The sequence below is a fragment of the Daucus carota genome, chromosome 9, assembly GCF_001625215.2.
Source record: "Daucus carota subsp. sativus chromosome 9, DH1 v3.0, whole genome shotgun sequence".
In the NCBI taxonomy this organism is placed as follows: domain Eukaryota; kingdom Viridiplantae; phylum Streptophyta; class Magnoliopsida; order Apiales; family Apiaceae; genus Daucus; species Daucus carota.
In genome coordinates, this window is record NC_030389.2 from 43,107,169 (window position 1) to 43,126,977 (window position 19,809).

The window sequence follows — 19,809 nt, forward strand, 5'->3', positions numbered from 1 at the left end:
CATTTGTGGCTTGCACAATATTAGTTTCATCTCATTTCGCAAGAACTTCAAGAAATACTAACAAGAAATGTAGCTATAAGAGATTTGACTAAAGAATAAGGCTCAGAATCCCGAATAAGCAAGCATTTATCCTTTACAGATCGCAAACATTCAAAAAAAGACAAATTTATGGTTTAAAAGGAAATATATTCAGAGTACTATACTCCAACAGTAAATAAAGATGAGTTCAAGATATCTGGTAATATCCTAAAGTTGCAGACTCAGGCAAGATATCGGTACAAGTTTCTTTGAGTGCCATCCCTTTCCAAATATTCACGCTCAATCAAACTCTCAATTCTTCTTCCAATCACTATAGGGTCTGCCAGGAATCTTGGCTGCAGATGCTCTGTGACCTCCGCGATGATATCAGTATGATCCACCACTCGCCTTGATTTCATTATTCGTACTATTGCAGCATCAATATGATGATTTCGGTTATTCTCCACTCTCTGCCTTATCTCTACTTTCTTAGGATCAGATTCCTTTTCAGCTGAAACAGTTCTTATAGTTAGTTTGTAACTTTTGCCAATGAAATTTTCATTCACGGAAAATAAATTCCCCTCACTGACATCCTTGGTCTCCGGATCTTTTTTCAGTACATTCTTTCCCTCGACACAAGCCAAGGAGTGCAGGCTCCTCTTCAAGTCTGATGGAGGGATCTCTGTAGCCTCCTGGATCTCTCTATAGCTATACTGATCAGCATTATTGAACATCATGAGGACACACATCTGATAAGTAGATACGGTCAACTGATGCTCTTGTCCCTTCCCAAAGATTGCCTTCAAGACAGCTGTGCCCATGTTAGTTTGCCAAGACAATCTACGGCCTGCATGAATTTCTAGATAATAATAGCGGAACTTCTCACAGAGAGCTGACATTTCAGCTGGCAGGTTGCAAGTGACAGTGGGCTGGGGAGGCCATGACCCTGTCGTCAGAACTTGGACTATAAATGTAGGGCTGTCTACCAGCTCAGCATCATGGGCCCAATAGAACCCCAGCATTGTTTCTTGAGAGGTTATCATGTCCGCGAGCATTCTTTCTGCTTTTAAAGTGAACTGATATCCAAATTCAGTCTTTAGCATAACAATCAGACTTCTCTCAGCATTGTAAGAAACAGTTTTTGCTGACAACAGCCGTTGAGCTAAGTGTTGCTTATAGTATTTCTCAAAAACATCTTTCTCCTTTAAGAAACGGAGGAGCACCACTATCTTGTTAAGAGCAGCCTCAACATTCTCCTCACTGACTACCTTCAGACCTTTCCTCAATGTATAATCCAGAAATAATGAGATGAATTCAGAAGAGCGAGGATTCAGATTAAAGATGCTTTCAAACGACGAATCAAAAGCATTTTGAAATGTCTTATCATCACAAAATGCCAGATATATTATTTTATCATATTTCTCCTTGACATCCAAGAGGAACTTAACAAACTTCACAGGATTTCTTGCCCTTTCCGTATCAGCAACAAGCTGTTCACCGGTTTCTCTGAGGTGAGAAGTCATCACAGCCTTCATCGTTGAAAGACCATCAGGAACCCCGTGAAACAAATTATACATTCTTCTCAGGTCCTCAATCTTGTCATCCATAAGCATATTCACTAAGCCCGGCGTATCCAAAAGCCTGGTCTTAATTTTAGGGGACTGTAAAACAATGTCCCTCCAAAGGTGCATGCCAAGCTCACGTACAGGGGTTTTATGGTTATGTGGAATATAAGTCCTGTCCATGTACCTCAGAATGTCATGGATCATCAGCAACACTGTCCTATTCTTAACCCAATTTTTGAAGACTTCCTCCAGAAACAAATCACCTTCGGCCTCTGCTAAACGTTTTGAAATCTCCCTTAGGCGGTTAGTCATAGTGGACTCTACCCCTGTATACAGCATCTCGCCAAAGTTGTGCAATACCATATCATATGCATCTCTAAGACAATGAAGAAAACATATTAGAAACATCATCTTACAGACTTTGCAGTCACAAGTTATTGCATATATGAGTCTGTAAACTTCGAGCAGTATCCAGATATCACAATAAATCTTTGCAGATTCTAACATACACAATTTTAATGAAATCTTTCAAGCAGAAAGGTAAATGATGCATCTACAAATGCAATTTTAAAGAAATCTTACAAGCAGAAAGGTAAATTATGCAACTTGTCTTTTTCGAAATCTAGATAATATTTTACTCAATCATATGGTACTATCATAAAATTATTATATTAAGTGTAAAGAATAGTACTTATCAACATTATAAAGTATCTAATATCATCTCTAAGAGCATAATAACTGAAATATAAATTTAGAATACTCGGTAAGTTGCCCAAAGCACGCCATTTTACTATAATTACCTTTCACAGTTTTCCCTTGTATCAAGTATATATACCTTAACTGTCAAAGCTATAACAACAAAACAAATCTAATTTCAGGGAAATAATATCTTCAGCAATGCAAAAAACTTGACTATAAGAGCCGGTGCGTGTCAATTAGATCAAAAGCTCAGCGAAAAAACCTAGTTGAACAAAGAGAGGGAGCTTGAGTTGGGAATTAATATGCAAGGTTATTGTTATATTTCTAAAATGCGTCTCTTAAGTGCACATTGCTATATATTTAACCTCAGCCCGGTTTCATCTTTCGTTATGACACATACCATTTAAGAATTCTGTATCGAATTCAATTGTGTATAGTAATAATAGTATAGAACAACGTTATAATTGTCCACGTGTGACAATGGGTAACATAAGCCAAAGTATCAGCGCGATAAACAATTTCCCAAATCAAAAGTCCCTGTAACTATAACATAATTTTCCAATAGGGTGCTCCTTTAATATTTAATCTAAAATGGTCTAAAAATCATTTATATATCTGCAGACTGATGGAATTAATTGGATTCTGTTACATGTATCAGAGGGAATACCAATCAACAAGATGCAAGCAACTTTGACAAACATACACACGAAAAACAAAACAAAACAAAAATTCCACATAAAATGCAGCAGCAAACAATTCACTGGTGCAACTGAAAATCAATTTAATTAAGAGAATAAATAAGTGAAAGATTGAGGCTTACCTCTGGAGCTCATGGTAACTAAGAAGCCTACCATTGTGATTGTAAATTTCATTGATAGCATGCTCCAATTTCTTCCAAATCTTCTCGGCATACTTGGCATCAACAACCTTGCGCCTCTTAAAATTCTGTTCCTTCTGATTATCATCCATCTCTCCAGCTCTTGGCTCAATCTACTACTGTATCATTCACAAAAAATGAACTAAATCAGCACAATCATGTAGTACAAAATTGATCAGAAGTGAACTGACATTAACATATACACTTTTTTATCAAGTAGAATCAGACACAACAATCATACAGTACAAAATTGTTATGCATGTAATTATAAGTCTAAGAAAGAACAAGAATTAAAGAAATGATCAGCAGTTTTTTTAAAGGTAAATGACTAGTACTTAAAAGATTGCACCTTGCTGTTAACGGAGAAAACTGGTAGGTTAACAAAGATGAGGTTCGCGGCGTGGATCAAGATTCTGTTGGCGAGAATGTAGGAGATGGTTGATTGTTTGTTATGAGGGTGGCTGCAATTGTAAGCAAAGGGTTCTAGATTGCTAACTGGAATAGCTCTCAAGAATGATCGATGCCTACAATCTGCCTACGTACCCCTATTTATAGGGGATCAAGCCGTTACGTAGTTCTTTCTCCTAAGAGACCCATGTGGGCTGGGCCTCCCCTTCTAGAATCTTCCTCCTGGAAGGGGTCCAATACGATGAGGCCTAGCCCTTTGGGCTTACCCCAAATGCAAGGACACTCCCCTACTCCCCGACAGGGACAACCCGCCAGACTACAGAGATAGGACCTTCCAAGGTGTCTTCTTCTCTATCCTCTACCTCCCAAGGAGGACAACTCCTCAGACTACAAGGCAGGGTCTTCTTAATACAACAATGAGACCTACTCATGCTCAAGGGCGTCCCCCTAAACATAAAGTACCCCTCATTGCCCTTCGGAATTATATTAAGATGAACTTTCCTCAGCAAGTGGGCGCGCCTAAAGATAGGGCGCGCCCTTTCTTTTGACAGGGTCACTAGTCTGGACTGATCTTGACTTTCCTGGCCTATGACAAGCCTTCTTCTGTGGGCCCGGCCCATCCAATTAGTCTTCATAATTTTGCATATAACAACTACCCCCCAGATCTTGGTGGCGTTGAAGATGTCGACGAGATCTCTTAAAAGTTTTCATCTCCTTTTAATAACTGTCTTTGGCATATCTAGGCGCGCCTTATGTTTACGACCGTTAAAACTCTTGTTGTATACAGCTGTATCCCATGATCGTGTTATTTTTCCTTTTTTTTTTTTTTTTTATTCTTTATTTTCTTCCAGGTATAAATACGGGTCTTCCTTTTCACTTCTTCATTTTTCACCGTCTTTTACTCTAAAAACCCCCTACGCCGCCGTTATCGTTCTTCGAGCTTTATCAGTCGCATTGCTGCTCCATTCGTGATTTTAAAGTCATCCCACAACTCCTCTCGTCGCAAGGTACACATTCATGTCTTCTTTTTGTTATTTCACCGAGTAAATCTTCGTATTTAAGCACATGACCCTTCACTTTCTTCACTGTTCTTCATACACTTCTCCTGTATGTATATGCGTGTATATATGTTTGATCTTGTTTTCTGATACTGTAATTTTATGTTTATGATATTAAGGTGTTATGATTTAGAGATTTGATGTGTCGGCTAGCCATATTGCATAATCTTTACTTCTCTTTTTGCGTATGTATGTTGGAGAATGATAGTTACTTAGCGCTGCTTGTACTCTCTTTTTTATTGATAAGACGCGCCCTATGACTAGACGCGCCTCTTCTCTTCTTAAGTTAGAACCTTTATCTTCTTTCGTACACATAGATTTGTATATCAGTACCAGGTTTTTGCTTGAAATTTCGTTGCAGCTTTTAAAGTATCCGTTTTTACTTTGTGTTTTGCCAGTCTTCCCCTTTTTATTGTCGTGGCGCGCCCTGTTTCTGGGCGCGCCTACTTGTCGTAGTGTTTGTCTGCATTACCATGACTGGAGCCCTGAATGTTGCTATATCCTTTAGTCTTTGTATCCTCCTTCTTCTTCTTGTATTCGACCCTCCTTTGGGTGTTCATGTTTTCTCAGTAATCTCTTCCTCGTCTCTTTTTCTTTATATGTATCTCGGCGCGCCCAGTTGCTAAATCTTCTTCTGTCTCCTTTTTGCAGCTGGCCGATTTAGGCGCGCCGAGTTATTTCTCCCCTATTCCTTTGAGATCATTTCCTCCTCAATCCTCTAGAACTATGGCTGAAAGTGGAGCTTCCTCACCTGAACCCCCTGTTACTGACCCTGTTGTTTTAGAGGAACTTCTGGATCAGGACGAGGAAGATCTTCGAGGCGCCCCTAACCGCACTAATCCATTCGTAACTTCCCACGGCTCTGAAGATTTACAAAATGAAGATGAGGGCACCGATGAGGAGGATTCAGCTGAAGCTGAGGCCGAAGCCCAGGCCGAAAATTTCTACCAATCCTTAGTTGACGAGGACGAGGACCCTGAGGCGCGCCCTCCTTCTCCTCAGGCTTCACCCAATCCATATGTTCACCCCCCTATTTCTGATCGTGAACTTGATTTCGACTGGGACGAGGACCAGGAAATCCCTGAAGCAGTTAAAGCCAAAAGGCGAAAGAGGGCTGGCAAGTTGGCGTGCGTTGGTCTTTCTTCTACAGCCTCAAATGCTGAAATTAAATGGTGTCTTAAGTATTATAACCTGGGCTGTCTTTGGGCGCGCCCACACCCTGAAATGCGTCCTCACATCTTTGACTACAATCCCCGTCTGAGGATCCCTAGGATGGTGCTTACCCCAAAACTTGTGAGATTAGGTATCGGATTTCCACTTCACCCCTACTTCAGATCTATCTTAGAATGGTTTGACATAGCTCCCATTCAGCTTTCTCCAAACAGCTGGAAACTCGCCATCGCCCTATATATGTTATATCAGGATCACAACCAACGAGCGCCTACTATGATGGATCTTAGCTATTTCTTCAGACTGGGCGCGTCCAGTGTGGGTTATTTTTACTTGGTAGTGAGGAGGTCTCACAATTCCACTGGCTGGTCTGAAGGGAAGACCAGCAACGAGAAGAAGTGGAAAGAGCCCTTTTTCTACCTTTGGCCAGAGTATGACAGAGTTAGGACCCAGTTTAACTTGACCCCTAGTAAGATTCTTCTTTAACTTTGTTCTTTTCTTCCATTTTATCCCCGATTTCTTATAACTGGGCGCGCCTTGTTATATTATATTACTTTTACACTTTTCCTTACTTTTCTTCGTAGCCGAGAGGAAACAGTCAATCCTATCTGGGCGCGCCCAGAGAAGGGCGGACAATATTTCTAACCTTCCATATGAGGCCAAGATAATCAATCATCTGGTTACTACGGAACGCCTGAAGGAGTATGGATTTCTTAGTGAGGCCGTCGGCTCTATCTGCTCCTTTCAAGACTTCTATGGTGGACGCCCCATCAAAAGAAAAGCTAAAGAACCCGAAGAAGCCATTCTTGAGGAAGATGCAAATCCTGACGAAGAAACATCGGATGATCAGGGCGCGCCTGATTATGGTATTGGTAATTCTATGTGGTGTTTTTTTTTTTTTTTTTTTTTTTAGACTGTTTATCAGTTTACTCGGGCATGCTTTGCTTATTTCTTGCCTTTATTCCTGTAAATGCTCCTTATTAACTGCTTTGTCATCTTTCTTTATCTCTTCTGCAGATATGTCACTTCCCAGTGGTTTTGGCGTAAAGAGTGGGCGCGCCTCCAATGCTGGCGCGTCCAGTTCTAAACAGGTGCCGAAGGTATCTGTTAGCCAGCAAGTTACTAGGTTTTCTTCACCTAAGAAGAAAGGTTCTGAGAAGAGAAAAAACCAAGAAACTGATTTGCATAACTCCAAGAAGCCCAAGGTACAGGAACTATCTTCTGGATTCCCTTACGAGGCACCGGTAACTGCTGCAGGGGATTGGTTCTCCAAAGTGGCGGATGGCTATATAGAGCCATCTAAGTTTGCCATCTGGCAACAGAGAAACGGTGAACAAGCGGCCGATGCATGTAGGCGCGCCGCTGCTGAGCTCTTCTTTCACCTTACCTGCAACCCGTCTGATACGGAAAAGCTCAGGGCGCGCCTAGATACCGCGAAGGAAGAGATTGGCCAGTTGAAGGTTCAATTAACTGAGGCTGGGAAAGAAAAAGCTGAGTTGGAGAAATTTAAAGTGAGAGCTGAAAAGGACATTTCCAGGTTGAAGACAGATGCTGACAACCTCCGGGCCAACCTGAATCAATCAGCCCAAGAGCTTACCGCATCTAGTGAGAAGGTGATCGAGCTAGAGAAACAGGCAGAGGACTTTCAACATCAATTAGGGGAGGTTGAGAAGTCATCTTTTGCTGCTGGGTTCAGAGACTTCGTGGCTGGTTTCCTTGCTGTGGACCCTGAGTATGACTGGGGCAAATTCATCCCGGCAACCAAACAGTGGGTTGATGACTTCAGAGTCGAGGAAGCAAAAGCTATTGAAGAAAAGAAGATGGAGATTGAACCGGAGGTTGCAGCGATCTCTGCCAACAAGTTCCTACAGCAACCATCTCCAGGGCAGCTTGACAATGATGAGGCGCGCCAAACCGGAGAGGGCTCGCCTGATGTTCATGCAACTGACCCTGTCCCTCGCCTAACTTCTGGGGAGATTCCTCAAGAGATCCCTGTTATTTCTTCTTCTCAACCTGGGAACATAGACTCCTCACAAGATCAAATCTGATATTTAATTCTGTTTTCTCTGAATATTCATCTGGGTGCGGGTCCCTGTAACCCTGCAAGTTGTATGCTTTTGTTTATTTGGCTGTGATGAAGTTTAATTATGAGGCGTGCCCTCATATTACTGTTCCCGTACTTAATTATTAACTGCTTTTATTATGCACTTTTGTTTTATGATATTGCTTGCCTGCTTTTCTTCCTTGTGTTCACCATGTGTATATGAAGTTCTATTCTATCATGCTGGGTTATTGAATTTTTACAAGTAGACATGTGGCGCGCCGTATGTCTTGGCGCGCCTAGTGTCGATATACTTCGAGCCAGAAAGAGCAAGTGCTGATTGTTCTGCTGGATTATTCCTTCTGCAAACTTTTCTTTAATATTTAACTTCTCTTTTCGTTAGGATTTAGCTGTCCTTGCATACTGAAGGACCAAGTTGATAACATTGGGGCGCGCCTTAAGATGAGGCGCGCCGTGTGTTTTGAAAATGGCGGAATCAAGCGAATTAAGCGAACTATACTAGCTTTATCATTTCATCAAAGGATCAGCAAATACATTCCATCTTCTATTGTTCTAACAATTACAAGTTGCTTCTATTGATAGTATTTCTTTAAGTGCTCAGCATTCCATGCCTTAGAGATGGGCTTCCCCTGCATGTCCTCCAAGTAATATGCACCTCCAAAAATCTCAGCTCGAACACGGTAGGGTCCTTCCCAATTTGCACCGAACACTCCTTGACCTGGCACTTTCATTCCTGGCATCATCTTGCGCAACACCAAGTCTCCTACTTTGAAAGGTCTGGGCTTGACTCGACTGTTGTAGAACCGGGCTGTCCTTTGTTGGTATGCTGCCAACCTAACTTGCGACTCCCTTCTGACTTCTTCCAGCATATCTAGATGTAGCCTCTGGTTGACAGCATTGTCTTCTTCCTGAAAGTGGTCTCTCCTAAAAGAACCTGCTCCGACTTCTACTGGAACCATTGCCTCGCAGCCGTAAGTTAACATGAATGGCGACTCCCCAGTGGTTGTCCTTGGCGTAGTGTTGTACGACCATAGTACCATTGGAAGCTCCTCCGGCCAATCTCCTTTCTTCTCTTCCAACTTGGCCTTCAGCGTGTGTTTGATGATCTTGTTGACTGCTTCAGTCTGTCCATTGCTTTGTGGATGGTACACAGCTGCAAAGTTCCTCCTTATATTCAAGTCATCACATAACTTCTTCAATTCTCTGCTATCAAATTGTTTCCCATTATCAGATATTAGTTTATACGGGATACCAAATCTGCACACGATTGAATTGAATACAAAACTTGTTATCTTCCTAGCAGTAATGGTTGCTAGAGGTGCGGCCTCGGCCCATTTTGTAAAGTAATCTACTGCCACTACTGCATACCTGACTCCTCCTTTGGCCTTTGGAAGTTCTCCAATGAGATCTATCCCCCACAAAGCGAATGGCCATGGACTGAGTAACGGAGTTAGACTAACTGCAGGACGAGATGAATATGTGGCAAATCGCTGGCACTTGTCACAAGCTTGCACGAACTTGCTTGCTTCACTCCTCATAGTTGGCCAGTAGTATCCTTGCCTAAGGATCTTCAGTGCAAGTGAACTACCCCCCGAGTGATTGCCACATATTCCTTCATGCACTTCCCTTAAGATATAATTGCACTCTTCCCCTGCAATGCACTTCAGCAACGGTTGGTTGAACCCTCTCTTGTACAAGACACCATCATATATCACAAATCTTGCTGCTTTGTATCTGAGACTTCTGGCTTCCTTTAAACTCTCTGGGAGTTGACCCTCCTGGATGAACTTAAGTATAGGAGTCATCCAAGTATCCACAACTTCCTTCTCTACTTCCATCAGATCTCCTCTGAACCGGGTGACCTTCTGTGCTTCTAACACACTAGGCTTCTCCTGAACACAGAATTGGATAGTTCCTAATAACTTGGTGTCCCTTCTTGAACTGGCCTTGGCCAAGGCATCAGCACCTTCATTTTTCTCGCGAGGAACTTTTTCCAAATGTACCTCTCTGAACTTCTTCATCAGTTCTTGCGTATGGGTCATGTATAAGTTCGTCCTCCATCCTCGAGCTAAGAACCCCCCATTTACCTGGTGGACCACCAACATTGAGTCACTATATACAATAAGGTTCCTAGCCCTCATTTCCACAGCTAGGGCTAGACCATTGATCAAAGCTTCATACTCTGCATCGTTATTGGTAGCGGGGAACCCCAGGTGGATGGCACTCAACAACCGACACCCCCCGGGACTAACCAAAACTATACCAACTCCAGCTCCGTCAGAGTTGACAGCTCCATCGACATGCAAGTTCCACCATGTGTCATCCTCTACTAAAAGACCTTCAATGGGTTCAACAACTGGACTATATGGTATTATTGCCCACTCTTGAGTATCATCCTCAAATTCCAATAAGAAATCAGCCAGGGCTTGGCCTTTGATAGTAGCCCTAGGCTTGTAATCCAAGTCAAACTGTCCTAGCTCAACAGCCCACTTCATGAGTCTTCCCGTTGCTTCCGGCTTATGCATAATCTGACGGAGAGGGTATGAAGTTCTTACCTCAATCTTATGTGCCTGAAAGTATGGACGAAGCTTCCTTGCTGCTAAGATCAAAGAGTATACCAACTTTTCCATGCTAGTGTATCTTGTCTCAGCATCCAATAGCCTTTTGCTAACATAATATACCGGGAATTGAACATCCTTCTCCTCCTTTACAAGAACGGCGCTGACCGAGTATCTTGAAACGGCCAGGTATAAGATCAATGTTTCCCCTTCTACGGGTTTGGCCAAGAGAGGTGGCTTTCCCAATTGTTCCTTTATCTTTCGGAAGGCCTCTTCACATTCATCCGTCCATACAAACGTTTTCCCAGCCTCCTTTATAGCCTTAAAGAACTCCTTGCACTTGTCTGAGGATTTAGACACAAATCTATTTAGTGCCGCTATCCTTCCCGTAAGGCTCTGAACTTGCCTCACATTCTGAGGAGACTTCATATCGAGTAATGCCTTGATTTTTGCAGGATTAGCTTCGATCCCTCGATGATTTACCATGAACCCCAAGAATTTACCAGACTCAACTCCAAATACACACTTCTGGGGATTCAACTTCATTCGATACTTCCTAAGTATGTCAAACATTTCAGACAAATGCCGAATGTGATCTTGCGCCTCCTTGGACTTGACCAGCATGTCATCCACATAAACCTCCATAGTCTTACCAATCTGATCCTTAAACATCATGTTCACAAGGCGTTGGTAAGTTGCGCCAGCATTGATTAGTCCAAATGGCATCCCTATATAGCAATAGAGTCCTCTATCAGTTATAAATGAAGTGTGCTCCTGATCCGGTTCATGCATGGGTATCTGATTATACCCTGAATAGGCATCCATGAAACTTAACAGAGCGTGTCCTGCTGTGGCATCCACCAACTGGTCTATCCTTGGGAGTGGAAAACTATCTTTTGGGCATGCTTTGTTTAGATCTGTGAAATCAACACAGGTTCTCCACTTCCCATTAGGCTTCCTGACAAGGACCGGATTAGCCAGCCATGTAGGGTAGAACGACTCCTTGATCAACTTAGCACCCAACAACCGGTCAACCTCCTCCTTTAGTGCTTGAGCTCTTTCTCCACTAACAGGCCTTCTCTTCTGTCTCATCCCTTTCTTGGTAGGGTCAATGTTTAAATGGTGACTCATTACTTCTGGGTCGATCCCTACCATATCAGCATGACACCAAGCAAAAACATCCAAGTTGCTTCTTAAGAAACGGATAAGGCTTGCCTTCAACTCTCCTTTAAGTTTAGATCCTATCTTCAATGTTTTGGCCTCTCCGGCCTCCCCAACCTGGATTTCAACGGTATCTTCGGCCGGACCGGTCTTGGTTGACTCTAAGGGCAGCCTTGGGTCTAGATCAGACTCCTCTTTGGTTCCAGATGTCTCCCCTTTTTCCCATATAGAGCAAGGCTTAAGCTCGGCATCTGAATCTACTTCCATTGGTTCTTTCCCTTTTGATTGCCCGAGATTATCTCCTTCATCAGGAAATTGGACAAAGTAAGTCATATTGACCTCCCCACCAGTGTTGGCAACAAGGGGCTCTTTCAGCGGTCTACCCTTCTTGAAACCTTTAAGAGATTGCAGGTAACACTCTCTGGAGTCATATTGGCACCCCCTCACAACTCCAATTCCTCCAGGTGTCGGGAATTTCATAGACAAATGATATATTGATGTGACCACCCTCATCTCTTTCAATAACGGTCGCCCAATAATAGCATTGTGTGATGAGTCGTGATCGACAATCATAAAATCCATAACCTGAGTGGCTGAGCATGTTCCTTCCCCTAGTGTTACCGGGAGCCGGATTGTCCCTTTTACCTTTACAGCCTCTCCACCAAATCCATAGATATAGACATCCTCAACCTTCATATCCTTATCAGGGAGGCCAAGCTTCTGGTAGGTGCCATAATAAAGAATGTTGACAGAACTTCCATTGTCAACAAGCACACGATGAACATTCATTGGACCAATACGAAGAGCGATCACCAAGGCATCATTGTGCGGGTGGTGAACCCATCTGGCATCTTCTTCTGAAAAAGTAATGTCAATGGCTTCACCTCTAAAGACTTTAGGCGGCCTAGATGACAAATTATGTATATTAGTAAGGGGCCTACCTTTTGCCTCCTTTGCATATCTCTCCATAGCCCTGGTTCCCTCACCGGCCAAATGTGGCCCTCCGAAGATGACATGAATGCTTCCTTCCTTAACGAACTGGATATCCTCTTGCTTCCCTCTCTCTTGGTCGCCAGTATAGCCAAGCCCTCTTCTGTCCTTGGCTCGAATATCTCGTCGGGATCGGGCTTCTCGTACTATCCATTCGTTAAGCTGGCCTTCTTTGATTAACAATTCAATCTCTTCTTTCAGTTGTCTACATTCATGGGTATCATGCCCGGTTGATTCATGGTATTCACAGTACTTGTCCTTATTCTTGGCTTGCCAAGAATTTAGTGGAGCTGGCCTGCGGAAGAGTCCCTTATCACGATTGACTTCAAAGATGTGATCGATTGGTGCGGCAAGCGGTGTCCAGCGATCTTCCCTTTCCTCATGATCTCGGGGAGGTGTATAGTTCCTCCTATACATGGTGTTGACCCGGTTAGGGCTTCGTCGCCTCCCCCTTTGTTCTGGACTTGGAGACCGGTCCCTTCTCTTTTGTCGGGCCTTACCAGGGCTTCTCTCATTCTTTCGGCTCTCAGCCAATGACTGTTCAACATTTTTGTATGCCTCAGCCCTCGCATATAAATCTGCCAGAGACTTGGGATCATTGCCTTGCAAGTGCTTCCAAAAATCAGTCCCCACTCGAAGCCCAGCCACCAAGAAGCTTTTTAATGTCTCGTCAGTCGCCCCCCGAACGTTGGATGACTCTGCATTGAAACGTTTGAAGTAGGCATGAAGAGTCTCTCCTTCCTTCTGTTTGATATTTGCCAGAGTGGTGACTGGTGGAGCATACTTGACGGTTGCCTGGAACTGAGTCAAGAACATGGTCTGCATGCTTGTCCAAGAAGTGATGGATGCTGGTTCCAATTTCCGGAACCATTGGTAGGCGCTATCTCTGAATGTTGCCGCCAGAAGTCTACACCTGACAGGGTCCGGTATCTGGTAAACACCCATCTCGACATTGAATCTTCCAAGAAACTCTACAGCATCTGAGTTGCCGTGAAACTTTAAATCGGAAGTGGTGTTTCTGTAATTGGCTGGCAACGGAGCCTCTATCACTTCCGCAGAGAAGGGTGATAGGGCTTGGCTTGAAAGAGACGTTTGGCTTCCATCGAAGTGTGCCAGAAGTTTCCTTAGGCTGTTGACATCAATAGCTCCGATGCCTGGAATGGTCTGAACGTTTGGCTGTGACTGAGTCATCGATGGTAGCGTTCCGATAGGCACGAAGTCACTTGCCGAGACGAGAGGATTGGACTGATTGGCGTGAGTCTGAGCAGATGGGGGCGCATTGGCCTGAGATAAGGCTTGAATATGCGTATGGGCATGAGCATTGGCCTGAGACGAGGCTTGAATGTGTGGATCGGCAATGGTCTGATCAAGATTTGCCTAACCATTCATTATTACATATCCTACTACTAACAAAACGAAATATAACATAACTTTTATGATAATTCACAAAGAGGAGACAAGAAAAGAACCTGATGATGAGTCTTTCCGTTGCCCGGAGACGTCGCATGCTCGCGCGTTCCTCCCTGACTCTGCCGTCCTTCAAGCACGATCGGGTCTTGCTCCGATCTTCCTCCCAAACCCCGAGGTTCTTGCGATCTGTCATAACTTCTTGGGTCTGATCCATGCGGAATCTCCTTCCTATGTCCTTCTCGACCCGTGCCTGCCGTTCTTGACCCGGTATTCGCATATTCAGGTCTGCTTTCAAGATCTTTGATCAGGGCCAGAAGATCCGCCCTACTGACTCTTCCTCGGTATCTTTCCGCCAGAGCGTTAATATCTCGACTGGCCTCCTCCAGATGTGCGGTCGATCGTCTATCTTGCGGGGGTCTTCCTCCGTCCCTGACGCCCTCTCCTCCGGTAGTAGTTTGGCCGCCTGACGCGAATAAGTTTCGTGGAACAATTACAGCCCTTCTATCGTCGCGATGACCTGACTGACTTTCCTCTTCAAAGGGCTGCTTCCCGGAACGATGTGTTCCGGGAACAAGGGCCTCCAGTTGCGCGACTCGCTCTCTGAGCGCTTGCTGTTCTCTTGCTTCGTTTCTCAAGTAGTGCAACTCCTTGAGTAACTCCTCGTTGCTTATGAATACCGGCGGCGAGCCGGAGATGGGGCGTCTCATAACGCCAGACTCTCCGTCTGTTATGATGATTGCTCTGTCCTGAGAGGCGTTCCCGATCGGTGTGTTGTCGGCGGGAGGGTTATCGCCTATCCCCGATCTGGGATCGGGGGGTTGGTTCCCACCAGGTGTTGTCTCGCCGTGATTCGACATCTTTCTCCTCGATGGAAAATCTTGAACTAGCCCCTCCTTCTAGCGCCAATTTGTTAACGGAGAAAACTGGTAGGTTAACAAAGATGAGGTTCGCGGCGTGGATCAAGATTCTGTTGGCGAGAATGTAGGAGATGGTTGATTGTTTGTTATGAGGGTGGCTGCAATTGTAAGCAAAGGGTTCTAGATTGCTAACTGGAATAGCTCTCAAGAATGATCGATGCCTACAATCTGCCTACGTACCCCTATTTATAGGGGATCAAGCCGTTACGTAGTTCTTTCTCCTAAGAGACCCATGTGGGCTGGGCCTCCCCTTCTAGAATCTTCCTCCTGGAAGGGGTCCAATACGATGAGGCCTAGCCCTTTGGGCTTACCCCAAATGCAAGGACACTCCCCTACTCCCCGACAGGGACAACCCGCCAGACTACAGAGATAGGACCTTCCAAGGTGTCTTCTTCTCTATCCTCTACCTCCCAAGGAGGACAACTCCTCAGACTACAAGGCAGGGTCTTCTTAATACAACAATGAGACCTACTCATGCTCAAGGGCGTCCCCCTAAACATAAAGTACCCCTCATTGCCCTTCGGAATTATATTAAGATGAACTTTCCTCAGCAAGTGGGCGCGCCTAAAGATAGGGCGCGCCCTTTCTTTTGACAGGGTCACTAGTCTGGACTGATCTTGACTTTCCTGGCCTATGACAAGCCTTCTTCTGTGGGCCCGGCCCATCCAATTAGTCTTCATAATTTTGCATATAACACTTGCTTTGAAATCTTTGAAGCAGGAGAGAATGAATTCAGGGATTCTTTTAATTTAGTTGAGACTCCGGTACATATTCACTTTAGAAGTAATGCTACCTACACAAAATTACAAAATCAGTTACTTATGGATTTCTACGAGAATGATATACTCACTTAAGGAGTAATGAGTAATGCATGCTAACTACACAAAATTACAAAATCAGTTACAGTTTTTTAAGAGAATGATGTGTCCAGTGAAGTATAAAGTTACCTAGTATTAATTATGCTATCGGGTCATTTTTGTGGTACATGTTTATCATTTTATTTAAGAGTAAAGTGCATTTTGTGTATCTGCACTTGCAATACTGCACTTCTAAAACATAGTAAAGTGTATTTATATTTTTTTCTGTCATATTTTCATTATACATAAACTGTTGAGATGAATATTATTTTTTATACTTATATTTATTGAACATAGTTATTAATCTTTAAATATTATTAAATTCATTTCGCAAATAACAAGCACATATAAAAAAAATCATGGTGCAACATTTTTATAAAATAATATAACTACAATAAAAAGAAAATAAAACCTTGGAAATATAACTTTAATCAATTTTGTCACGCCAGTCGAAAATTATTTAAACTAATTAGAGTTATTAAATAGTAAATGATTAGTGCATTATGTCAGGATTGGAGGGAATTAAATAGTTAGCATTCTAATTTCAAGTGCATTTATTTCTTCCACTCTTCAGTTAAATCTCACATGGAGAATTAGTAACAATCTGCTTGCTGGTTTTTCACAGACAAGCCTTACTTCTGTTGAAGAAAACCATATATCAGGTGTTAACCAGTCGATGGAAATTTTACACCATTGTAGCTATAAGAGAGTTGATCAGAGAATATGGCTCAGAATCCCGAATAAGCAAGCATTTATCCTTTACAGATCGCAAATATTCAAAAAAAGAGAGACAAATTTATGCTTTAAAAGGAAAATTATTCAGAGTACTATACTCCAACAGAAAATAAAGATGAGCTGAAGATATCTGGTAATAGCCTGAAGTTGCAGAGTCAGGCAAGATATCGGTACAAGTTTCTTCGAGTGCCATCCCTCTCCAAATATTCACGCTCAATCAAATCTTCAATTCTTTTTCCAATCACTATAGGGTCCGGCAGAAATCTTGACTGCAGATGCTTTGTGACCTCCACAATGATATCAGTATGATCCAGCACTAGCCTTGATTTCATTATCCGTACTATTGCAGCATCAATATGATGCTTTCGGTTTTTCTCCACCCTCTGCCTTATCTCTAGTTTTTCAGAATCAGAATCCTTTTGAGCAGAAGCAGTTCTTATAGTTAGTTTGTACCTTTTGCCAGTGAAATTTTCATTCACGGAAAATAAGTCCCCCTCACTGACATCCTTGGTGTCCGGATCTTTATTCAGTACATTCTTTCCCTCGACACAAGCCAAGGAGTGCAGGCTCCTCTTTAAGTCTGATGGAGAGATCTCTGTAGCCTCCTCGATCTCTCTATAGCTATACTGATCAGCATTATTGAACATCATGAGGACACACATCTGATAAGTGGATACAGTCAACTGATGCTCTTGCCCCTTCCCAAAGATTGCCTTCAAGACAGCTGTGCCCATGTTTGTTTGCCAAGACAATCTACGGCCTGCATGAATTCCTAGGTAATAAGAGCGGAACTTCTCACAGAGAGCTGAAATTTCGGCTGGCAGGTTGCAAGTGACAGTGGGCTGGGGAGGCCATGACCCTGTCGTCATAACTTGGACAACCAATGTAGGACTGTTTAGTGTTTACCAGCTCAGCATCATGGGCCCAATAGAACCCCTGCATTGTTTCTTGAGAAGTTACCATATCCGCGAGCATTCTTTCTAATTTTAAGGTGAACTGATATCCAAATTCAGCCTTTAGCATAAGAATCAGACTTCTCTCAGCATTTTCAGAAACATATTTTCCTGATAACAGCCGTTGAGCTAAGTGTTGCTTATAGTATTTCTCAAAAACATCTTTCTCCTTTAAGTAACGGAGGAGCATCACTATCTTGTTAAGGGCAGCCTCAACATTCTCCTCACTGACTGCCTTCAGACCTTTCCTCAGTGTATGATCCAGAAACAATGAGACGAATTCAGCAGAGTGAGGATTCAGATTAAAGATGCTTTCAAACGACGAATCAAAAGCATTTTGAAATGTCTTATCATCGCTAAATGCCAGATATATTATATTATCATATTTCTCCTTGACATCCAAGAGGAACTTAACAAACTTTACAGGATTTCTTGCCCTTTCCATATCAGTAACAAGCTGTTCACCGGTTTCTCTGAGGTGAGAAGCCATCACAGCCTCCATCATTGAAAGACCATCTGGAACCCCGCAAAACAAATTGTACATTTTTCTCAGGTCTTCAAGCTTGTCACCCATAAGCATATTCACTAAGCCTGGCGTATCCAAAAGCCTGGTCTTAATTTTAGGGGACAGTAAAACGACGTCCCTCCAAAGATCCATGCCAAGCTTAAGTACAGGGGTTTTATGGCTATCTGGAATATAAGTCCTGTCCATGTAACTCAGAATGTCATGGACCATCTGCAAAGCTTTCTTATGATCAACCCAATTTCTGTGGACTTCCTCCAGAAACAACTCATCTTTGGCCTCTTCTAAACCTTTTGAAATCTCTTTTAGGTGGTCAGTCATAGTGGACTCTACCCCTGTATACAGCATCTCGCCAAAGTTGTGCAATACCATTTCATATGCATCTCTAAGACAATGAAGAAAACATATAAGAAACATCATCTTGCAGACTTTGCAGTCACAAGGCATTGCATATATGAGTCTGTAAACTTCGAGCAGTATCCAGATATCACAATAAATCTTTGCAGATTCTAACATACACAATTTTAATGAAATTTTACGAGCAGAAAGGTAAATGATGCAGTTATAAATGCAATTTTAATGAAATATTGTGAGCAGAAAGGTAAATGGTGCAACTACAAATGCAATTTGAATGAAATCTTACGAGCAGAAAGGTAAATGATGCAGCTACAAAGGCAATTTTAATGAAATCTTACAAGCAGAAAGGTAAATGATGAACATCTTCAACAATGCAAAAAATTTGATGGTAAGAGCTAGTGTGTGTCAAGTAGATCAAAAGCTCAGCGAAAAACCCTAGTTAAACAAAGAGAGGGAGCTTGAGTTGGGAATTAATATGCAAGGTTATTGTTATATTTCTAGAATGCGTCTCTCAAGTGCAAATTGCTATATATTTAACCTCAGCCCGATTTCCTTTTTTGTTATGAAATATATCATTTAAGAATTCTGTATCAATTCTTCAATCGTGTATTGTAATAATAGAACAACGTTATAATTGTCCACATGTGATAATGGGTAACATTAGCTTAAAAGTATCATGGCCCGATTTCTTTTTTCTATATGACATATACCATTTAAGAATCGATTTTGTATCAAATTCAATTGTTTATAATTAAAGTGTGACAATGGATAACATTAGTTTAAAAGTATTACTGCAAGAAACAATTTCCCAAATCAAAACTCCATGTGTCTATCACATAATTTTCCAATAGGGTGATTCTTCAATATCTAATTTAAAATTATCTCATTTTTATATATCTGCGGACTGATGGAATTAATGGGAAGTCCCAGATATGATAAATGTTTACAGATGTTTCAAGACTAGTAGCAAAATACACTTTAAGATCCTGTTACATGTATCAGAGTGAATAACAATCAACAAGATGCAAGCAACTTTGACAAACATAAACAAGAGAAATGCAGTAGCAAACAATTCACTGGTGCAACTGAAAATCAATGCAAAAGAGTAAATAAGTGAAAGATTGAGGCTTACCTATAGAGTTCCTCGTAGCTAAGACGAAAAGCATTGTAATTGTAGATTTCACTGATAGCATGCTCCAATTTTTTCCAAATCTTCTCGGCATACTTGGCATCAACAACCTTGCGCCTCTTAAATTTTTGTTCCTTCCGATTAATATCCATCTCTTCAACTCTTAACTCAATCTACGGATGTACCATTCGGAAAATGAACTCGATCAGCACAATCATGTAGTACAAAATTGATCAGAATTGAACTGACTTTAACATAAACACTTTTTTTAAGGAGAATACAGACACAACACAATCATACCATACAAAATTCTTATGCATGTAATTAATCAGTCTAAGAAAGAACAAGAATTAAAGAAATGA

The 19,809-nt window shown here is 42.3% G+C and overlaps 1 protein-coding gene and 1 pseudogene across 1 annotated transcript; both read right to left on the reverse strand.

Annotated features, from left to right (window-relative positions):
- Positions 1–260: 260 nt before the first annotated feature.
- On the reverse strand, positions 261–3,251 carry LOC108204132 (cullin-3B-like). Its single transcript, XM_017373437.2, has 2 exons — positions 3,103–3,251; positions 261–1,959 (listed from the first exon to the last, which is right to left on the reverse strand). The coding sequence occupies exons 1-2, from the start codon at positions 3,249–3,251 to the stop codon at positions 261–263; spliced, it is 1,848 nt and encodes a 615-aa protein (XP_017228926.2).
- Positions 3,252–16,640: 13,389 nt separating this feature from the next.
- Positions 16,641–19,599, reverse strand: LOC135149699 (cullin-3B-like; annotated as a pseudogene).
- Between the last annotated feature and the right edge of the window lie 210 nt (positions 19,600–19,809).